Raw genomic sequence first — 9451 nt, 5'->3', positions numbered from 1 at the left:
CGGCCATCAGGAGCGCAGCACTGTCACATCACATATACAGGAGTAATTTCTGTGTATGTGACATGACCTCCTGATGGCTGGTAGATAGCAGTGCAGCACTGTCTGTTTTACTTACAATCACAGGCGGCGCCCTCATCAAGAGTGTGCTCTATGCAGTCACCTACTCTGCCTATGGCTACAGCCGTCCCTGCCTTGTGATCTCCCTGTAACTAGCTGGAGATCTGTATCCGTAGCCCATCGTGAAGCAGATAAATATCTTTAGGAAGATTCCTTTTTTAGAACAATGACAATAAATGGTAATGCAGAATAAATTCTTACCATTAGGGTACAGTAATGTTGGATTGCTTCCATACGCTGTTGTATCTCGGGGTGATGCTTATGGATTTCTGGAATTTGTAATATAGAATGCACAAGGATGTCTTTTTCAGTCTAAAGAAGAAAAAAAAGATGTGTTTGACATTTTAAGAGAAATTCCAGCCAAAAATGAAAATTTACTGTGTACCTGATTTCTTAATGCACTCAAGTCCCACTTGAGCTTTAGCGTTGGGGAGACGCTGGGCACTCTAGGCGGTACAGTTGCGGAGGCAACAGTAGCACGCTCAGCGATTGAGCCCTTTTCTGTTGAATAAGACTCGTGCACAGAACTTCACTGAGCATGGTATGGCTGCTCAGTAACTGTACCGCTTAGCATGGTCTGCGCTTCCCCATGCTAGAGCTGAAGATCATGCAGGCTTGAAACTGGTCCAAAGAGTATTGTGGCAGTACTATTTAATGGAAGCTGAGCTGCAGTTAGGCTGGGTCCACACTACGTTTTGTCCCATACGGGAGCGCATACGGCAGGAGGGAGCTAAAACCTCGCGCTCCCGTATGTGACCGTATGCGCTCCCGTATGCCATTCACTTCAATGAGCCGACCGGAGTGAAACGTTCGGTCCGGTCGGCTCATTTTTGCGCCGTATGCGCTTTTACAACCGGACCTAAAACAGTGGTTGACCACAATTTTAGGTCCGGTTGTAAAAGCGCATACGGCGCAAAAATGAGCCGACCGGACCGAACGTTTTGCTCCGGTCGGCTCATTGAAGTGAATGGCATACGGGAGCGCATACGGTCACATACGGGAGCGCGAGGTTTTAGCTCCCTCCTGCCGTATGCGCTCCCGTATGGGACAAAACGTAGTGTGGACCCAACCTTACTTGGTACCATCACAATACAATGAATCACGAAGGGCTCTCCCCAGTGCAGAACACCAAACAGCTGATCAGCAGAAGTGCCAGATGTTGGCACCCTGCTAATCAACGATTGAGGACCTATCCTGTGGATAAGCCATTAACCATACAGTCCTGGAATACCCCTTTTTAAGGATCATGTGGATCCTAAACCAAAAACGTTTTGATGTCTTGGTATAAATCACCACATGTTATTTGTTCTATTTATATGTAGTTTTTCTTTTTCATAGAGCAATTAATAGTAACAACACCATACGGCTGGGCGGTATGGTCAAATATGTGTATTGCGGTATTTTTGTAACTTATAGCGGTTCCACGGTATAGAACGGTGTCATGTAAGAAGCCTTGAATAAGGAAGAAAAAGGAGGCCCTTGTGTCCAGCGCTGCTCGGTCCAGAAATGGTTCAGGCAGGACGTAGGTTTAAAATTATTTATTTATACATAATAACTTTTTTTAAATGCATGCAGGCAATAACGTGTTTCGGGATCAGCATATCCCTTCTTCAGATTGCAGATATAAAGATGATGGAAATGAACATTAGACTGCAGATGGGCGCCAAACCAATATTCCAGGTCAGGGGGTGTGTATCTGACCCGGATCTGGATCGAAAAACCAGTGTAATGTCTTAAAACTTTACCATTGTGGAGACACATTAGAAAAACATAATACACAGGGCATATATTGTAAGAATAAAGCAGATATAGATATATATATATATATATATATATATATATGAGAACAAAGTATCACGGTGAGTTAGCTTTTGTGTAAAGTGTATATGAGGAGGTATCTGAGGCGCTGAAAGCGCATCCCAAAAGGAGGCTTGGAGCGCATCAGCCAGGTGACATAACCTGGTATAGATAAAGCGTAATTTGCTGAACAGGGGAGAAATGAGGGAACTCGGTGTGTACTAGTATTGGATAATATTACCGGGGAATCAAAGGATATTGCCTGCATGCATTTAAAAAAAATAGTTTTATTATGTATAAATAAATCATTTTAAACCTACGTCCTGCCTGAACCATTTCTGGACCGAGCAGCGCTGGACACAAGGGCCTCCTTTTTCCTCCTCATTCAAGTACTCTACAGGTTCCTGCCTAGGATACCGGTCTAGGCACCTTCGGCTGCAGCACGGATTTCATCAATTACCCCTCAAACGGGGAGACACGCATAACCCCCAAGAGGGTCACCAGGTGAGAGCACACCCTGCTGGGGGATCCACCTGGGTTTACTTGATTTTACGGTATCACACGAGGCGCTGTCCTCTTCTCTTTTGTTCCCTCAATCTCTTTTTAGCTATATCTGGGCACCACAGTGCACGTGTCCCAGCACCAGGTTCTGTTTGAACCAGGAGTTTGAGCGACTCATCGTGATACAACCCTTGAAGTTATGGAGAGGAAAGAAATTCGTCTGACCCAACGTGATCATTTTCCCAAGGATATTCTCCTAAATAAAGACAACCCTGAGATCCCTGTACCACCTCGATCTAAACCCAGAGGTAACTCCCTCGATTTTATTAAAATGAGGGATCTTTTTATTGACCTTGAAAATTTTTCTATATCTGAGATTCAACACCACATTGACTATTCTTTCCTGAAAATCTACCTCGCAGAAAATATCCTCCCAAGAGGTCTCCATTTACGTATTGCACCTTCCTTCCCGGAGGATCTAGACTTTTGTAACAAATGGGAAGGTGCACTCCACATTTCATCCCGCTTGCTTATTGATGTGTTAATTGAAAAAAGATGTGCACTTGTGGATAGTATTTCTGACAAAATTGATGATTGCCTGTCACATCTAACACCTTTGCAATACACCTCTGAATACCAAAAAACCAACCAAACAGTCCAACACAAGATTAGCAAATATGAAAAAGAGCTAATAAATACCAAATTACACAAATTGAATAGAGATAGAACTGATTACAAAACTAACATAAAATTTTTGAGAAACACAAATTTGTCCCTAACAGACCAGTACAAAATAAAACCACATCAATTAACTCTGTATCCCGTCCTAAAACAATCTCCAAACCTGTCCCATGCCCCAAACCGATACCCAAACCAAGATTGCATCAACCCGTACCAAACCATTTTTGCAATAACCTTATCTCCACTATACCCATGCCAAATCATCATCTGTCCCCCCCAATCCATGTCACCTGTGTTTCAACCCGTCGACCCCACCACAGTCCCAGAAGATTTACTTCAACTGCTTAATAATACTAACAATAAACCAAATCTCCCATCCGGCAGATTCGAACAATTGTCCATCTCTGATATATCCACCTTATCCCTCAGCGATTCTATACTCACAGTTCACCCTACCTGCAATCCGGCTTCTCCATCACCCAACAATAACCCTCATAACACGTTATTACACACCGTGTACCGAATCTGTACCAGTTATTCAGTACAATTCTACCACCCCGGAATCGTCACCGACTCTAAACAACTCTGGAGCCAATCTGTCTTTTTTTAGGGCTCCCTTCCATCATGAACTGTACCCCGCCGATATCACTACCGATTCAAGGGCTCCTCCAATCCTCAGAGACAGTCCATCTAGCACCCTTCTTATCGTCCAAAAGAAAAGAAAGAGAGGATGTTGAGGAGGACAGAAACAAAGACAGAGAAAAGAGAAATAAACCAAACCATCTGATACCCCAGCCGGACCATCAGAACTAAACACAATTCGCATTTTCAACCTTTCTAAACATGTTCTGACCGAGATTGAGGAAAGTGTACTTAAAAAAGGTCTATCATTCTGCCCTACAGCAAAATCTAAAGATTTCGATCTGTTTCTCGATCTAAATAACTATATTAGAAAATTAACTCAAACGGCATTTTAACATAATTGCCAAAAACGATACTCCATCCACTATGTCAAAAGATCCCTATGTTAATATCCTTGATCCGGCTCCTATACCTACAGGCTTAAAACCCCCATCCACTTTTCATCCGATTCATCATAGAGGCTCTTTTTTGGATACCTTTTCAGCAGCAGTCATTTCTGAATTCAAACAAATGTGTTCTAAAGTCACAAGCAGGTACAAATCCAATCACTCTAAGAAACAACGAGAGGCTCTAACCATTCTATCTAAAGACGACTCAATTATAATAAAAGCGGCGGATAAAGGAGGCGGCATTGTACTACTGGATCGATCAGACTATCTCCTCGAAGCTAACCGTTTGTCTGATACCACCTTTTACATACAGTTCTCATAATCCTACTTTGTACTGTAGCAAGCTTAACAATTTTCTTCTACAAGGTTACAATTCTGGCGTGCTAAACAAAAAAGAATTTGAGTTTATTACCATCACTCAACCTGACACTCCCTTATTCGATTATTTGCCAAAAGTCCATAAGGATGCTGCAAACCCTCCTGGACGCCCTATCATTTCCGGCATAAATTCTCTCATATCCAATCTCTCCCAGTATATAGACATCTTGTTACAGCAATTTGTCATCACTACACCTGCCTACCTCCATGATACTGCAGATTTCATAAACTCTTATCAATATCCCATGGAAAGATTCATACTGTTTTCTAACTGGATATAACATCTCTTTACACAATTATAGACCATGACCAAGGCATACAAGCCGTATCTTTTTTCCTGGACTCAGACCCTAAGATGCCTACTGCTCAAAAAACTTTTATTCTAGATGGGATCAAATTCATACTACATCATAATTATTTTTCATTCAATAATCGTATCTATAAACAGGAACAAGGCACGGCGATGGGCACGCGCTTCGCACCAAGTCTGGCAAATCTCTGAGTTATTTTGAACATCAATTTGTCTACACACATCCCTTATTTCATCACTGCATAATTTACAGAAGATATATCGATGATATATTCATTATCTGGGATACTGACCTCATTGCTCTCAATAAATTCATTACGGATCTGAACAACAATACCCAGAATCTCCATTTCACTCATAACATCTATCCCAATAATGCAGAATTTTTGGACGTCATTGTGTTTCACACTCCAGCTAAATATATCAACACTAAAACATATTTCAAATCCGTTGACAGTAATAGTTATTTGGATTACAGCAGTTCCCACTTTCACAAGTGGTTAAATAATATCCCTTTTGGTCAATTTAAACGGTTAAGAAGAAACTGTACACAACTTTCTGATTACACCATGCAAAGTAAAATCCTGACCCAAGTCTAAGGGCTACCCAACATCTCTGATTCAAAACAGTTTCCAAAAAGCAAAAGCCCTAGATCAACAGATATGTCTACTTCCATCATCAACCAAAAAAGAAGACAGAAATACCAGTTTCTCCTGCAATTTTATCACCAATTTTACAAGTGACCATAAAAACATCAAAAAGATTCTAAAGAAACATTGGGATACCCTCAAATTGGATCCGTACCTGAAAGACGTTATTCCCTCTAATCCTCATGTCACTTATCGGAAAAATCAATCACTTAAAAATATTCTAGCTCCCAGCCGCTTAAAGAATCTGAAAGCCACCATCCCTATATTCTCATCTATGCCACCTGTAATAGGAAGTTATAGATGTAATACTGCAAGATGCAAATGTTGTCAATCAATCAATCATGCTAAGAAAACATTCAAATCCAACATAACACAAGAAGTATTTAATATCAAAACTTTTATGAACTGCAACATGTCATATACTATTTATCTTCTGGAGTGTTCCTGTTCTCTCTAATATATAGGACGTACCATTCAATCTCTGCGCTGCCGACTTAATAAACATCGATCAAATGTGACCAACGGATACACTTTACATAGTGTGTGATGGCATGCTGCGGCGGCGCATGACTGCAAATTTTCTGAATTCCAGATTACGCCAATTGAACATATCCTGGAAGACACTAATCAAAGATTCACCAGCCTCCGTCGACGGGAAAACTATTGGATTTTACGTCTACAAACTTTACAACCATCAGGTCCCAACGAGTACATTGAGCATGTAATCTAACCATCATCCTTATATACCCTCTACCTACCTTGATATGATAGTCTTTCCGCTCTTCCTTTCCTTCATCGAGAACATGGTTGTCCTCCGTACTGCTTATATTCACCACCATATACATTTCACATCCCGACCAGCCGCCAGTGCCTCCATCTACCTTCGGATTGGTTGCCCCTGTTTTTTCTAATTGGTTTTCTATAAACTCCATCCCTGTACCGACACCGGATTGGTTGTTGCTCTTCCAGTCACGCCCCCCCCCCCCCAAATTCCCATTGGCTGTATATGTTTCTCAGCTTCTCCAGTTCGTTCAAATGTATCCCGGGAACATTTGATTCCCCGGTAATATTATCCAATACTAGTACACACCGAGTTCCCTCATTTCTCCCCTATTCAGCAAATTAGGCTTTATCTATACCAGGTTATGTCGCCTGGCTGATGCGCTCCAAGCCTCCTTTTGGGATGTGCTTTCAGCGCCTCAGATACCTCCTCATATACACTTTACACAAAAGCTAACTCACCGTGATACTTTGTTCTCATATATATATATATCTGCTTTATTCTTACAATATATGCCCTGTGTATTATGTTTTTCTAATGTGTCTCCACAATGGTAAAGTTTTAAGACATTACACTGGTTTTTCGATCCAGATCCGGGTCAGATACATGCCCCCTGACCTGGAATATTGGTTTGGCGCCCATCTGCTGTCTATTTAAATGTTAATTTCCATCATCTTTATATCTGCAATCTGAAGAAGGGATATGCTGATCCCGAAACGCGTTATTGCCTGCATGCATTTAAAAAAAATTGTTTTATTTATTATGTATAAATAAATCATTTTAAACCTACGTCCTGCCTGAACCATTTCTGGACCGAGCAGCGCTGGACACAAGGGCCTCCTTTTTCTTACTTATTCAAGTACTCTACGGGTTCCTGCCCAGGATACCGGTCTAGGCACCTTCGGCTGCAGCACGGATTTCATCAATTACCCCTCAAACGGGGAGACACGCATAACCCCCAAGAGGGTCACCAGGTGAGAGCACACCCTGCTGGGGGATCCACCTGGGTTTACTTGATTTTACGGTATCACACGAGGCGCTGTCCTTTTCTCTTTAGTTCCCTCAATCTCTTTTTATGTAAGAAGCCGGCTTCTTACATGACAGTGGGCTCAACCCATCACCGGCGGAGGCAGAACATCGCTGCGGTCGGTGATGGGCTGACAGCTGTCCGACGTTCCCGTCTCCAGGAAGCAGGTCCGGACCGACGGGGAAGGCGAGTTAAAGTTTAATTTTGTTTACCTTTTGCAGCCCGGGCATAGGGATACAGTATAGAGCAGTGGTCTTCAACCTGCGCACCTCCAGATGTTGCAAAACTACAACTCCCAGCATGCCTGGACAGCCAACGGCTGTCCCCGATGGGGACAGCGCAGCGCTGGGATGATAATTAATTGAGGGGGGCATAACAGCGCTCGTGGGTCACATATGATTAGTTCCCCGATGTAGGGACAACGCAGTGCTGGGATGATAATTCATTCCCGAGGGGGAGGGGCCAAACCGGTATTGCTGTATGGGTTAAAATTCATATCGTGCATCACAAAAATTTCGGTATTCGGTATGAACTGGTATACCGCCCAGCCCTACAACACCATACATCATGAATAAACATATGCTTTGTACCTCTGGACAGTAACGCAAGAAGATGTTCATCAGATCTAAGCAGCGAATTGTCACCAACACATCTTCGCTGCCAAGTAGGAGAGTCAGACTGGACAGAAGATCTTTTTCTTGAAGACGCTGACAATAAGCAGGCCCAAAGTTTGCTATGTTACATAACACTGTGAGAACCTGCACAAGACATTAGAATAGAATATGTTTAAATAAAAATAAATCCATTTTTGTCTGCTTCAAAGGTGACAGATTATGCTGACTTTACGAATAATCACCCAGATTTTTACAGACCCAGAATGGTAAAGGAATCTGTGTTTTCATGTAGGGTTCTACACTCTCTTTCCTACTGTGCTATGGTGCGGATTCACTAAGATTCTACTCATATCTCAGAAAGCACAGGAGGAACAGTGCTATAACTTCTGCTCAGCATGGTAAGATGAATGGCAAATTGGTAACATTTCTGCATTGTAGAGAAAGCTGAGTGTCAGTGGATATGGTTAGCATTACAGATCTCATAGATCATCTTAGATGATGACATTCTAGAGCTTTAAAGAAGAAGTCATATTTCATCAAGTGATGGCATTTCACTCAAATATGATTGGTGGCATCTGACCTCTGGAACCTCCACCGATTTTAAGAAAGCAGAGTTTCTCTTCATAGTGCTGTGCAAGGAACCTACTCCATTTTCACCTTGTCCTTTCATCTGATTTCAGTGATGTTGCAACCATGCAGGAACTGGTTGGCTGAGCCACATAAAAAAGAAATACTTTTATTCTCGGTTCAAAGTGTTTCCAAGTGTCAACAAGGCATTGCCAAGCCCCTGAAAAGCTAAGGACTGGAATGCCTCCCCACTCCTCCTTTCATCCCTGTCCCTGCTTGATTGACAGTCAGCTGAAAGTAGAGCCCTGTTTCTAGATCTTGCACCTATGCACAATTTGTATACAAAGCGCAGGAATTACATTTTAACAGGGGTTGTCTTCCAAAAGGCTGCCAGTCATTCAGGAACAGGGATGGGAGGCAAAGCAAGGAGGCGATCAAACCCTAATCACTTCAGGGGCTTGGGAAAGCCTCTTTGCACCAGAGAATAAAAGCATTTTCCTATGTTATTAAAACCCACACAGATACAGTGGGGTAAAAAAGTATTCAGTCAGCCACCAATTGTGCAAGTTCTCCCACTTAAAAAGAGGAGAGAGGCCTGTAATTTTCATCATAGGTATACTTGAGAGAAAAAAATCCATAAAATCACATTGTCTGATTTTCAAAGAATTTATTTGTAAATTATGGTAAAAAAAATCAGTATTTAGTCACCCACAAACAAGCAAGATTTCTGGCTCTCACAGACCTGTAACTCTTTCTTTAAGAGACTCCTCTGTCCTCCACTTGTTACCTGTATTAATGGCACCTGTTTGAACTTGTTATCAGTATAAAAGACACCTGTCCACAACCTCAAGCAGTCACACTCCAAACTCCACTATGGCCAAGACCAAATTGCTGTTGAAGGACACCAGAAACAAAATTATGGACCTGCATCAGGCTGGGAAGACTGAATCTGCAAAAGGCAAGCAGCTTTGTGTGAAGAAATCAACTGTGGGAGTAA

General features: G+C 42.1%; 1 protein-coding gene across 5 annotated transcripts in view; it reads right to left on the bottom strand.

Moving 5' to 3' along the window:
• TMCO6 (transmembrane and coiled-coil domains 6) overlaps positions 1-9451 on the bottom strand; it is a 54791-nt gene that overhangs the window by 1680 nt on the left and 43660 nt on the right. For 4 of the 5 annotated variants that reach the window (XM_056516715.1, XM_056516716.1, XM_056516717.1 and 1 more), the window contains 2 exons: positions 7864-8031; positions 319-429 (listed from right to left, as the gene is read on the bottom strand). In XM_056516715.1, coding sequence (XP_056372690.1) covers positions 319-429; positions 7864-8031 — 279 coding nt within the window. Of the gene's footprint in view, positions 1-318; positions 430-6223; positions 6400-7863; positions 8032-9451 lie in introns of all 5 variants that reach the window. The other variant, XR_008843120.1, reaches the window with a different exon arrangement.

The sequence above is a fragment of the Hyla sarda genome, chromosome 4, assembly GCF_029499605.1.
Source record: "Hyla sarda isolate aHylSar1 chromosome 4, aHylSar1.hap1, whole genome shotgun sequence".
In the NCBI taxonomy this organism is placed as follows: Eukaryota; Metazoa; Chordata; class Amphibia; order Anura; family Hylidae; genus Hyla; species Hyla sarda.
The sequence above is the reverse complement of the archived record's forward strand: the minus strand, read 5'-3'. Positions and strand labels throughout refer to the sequence as shown.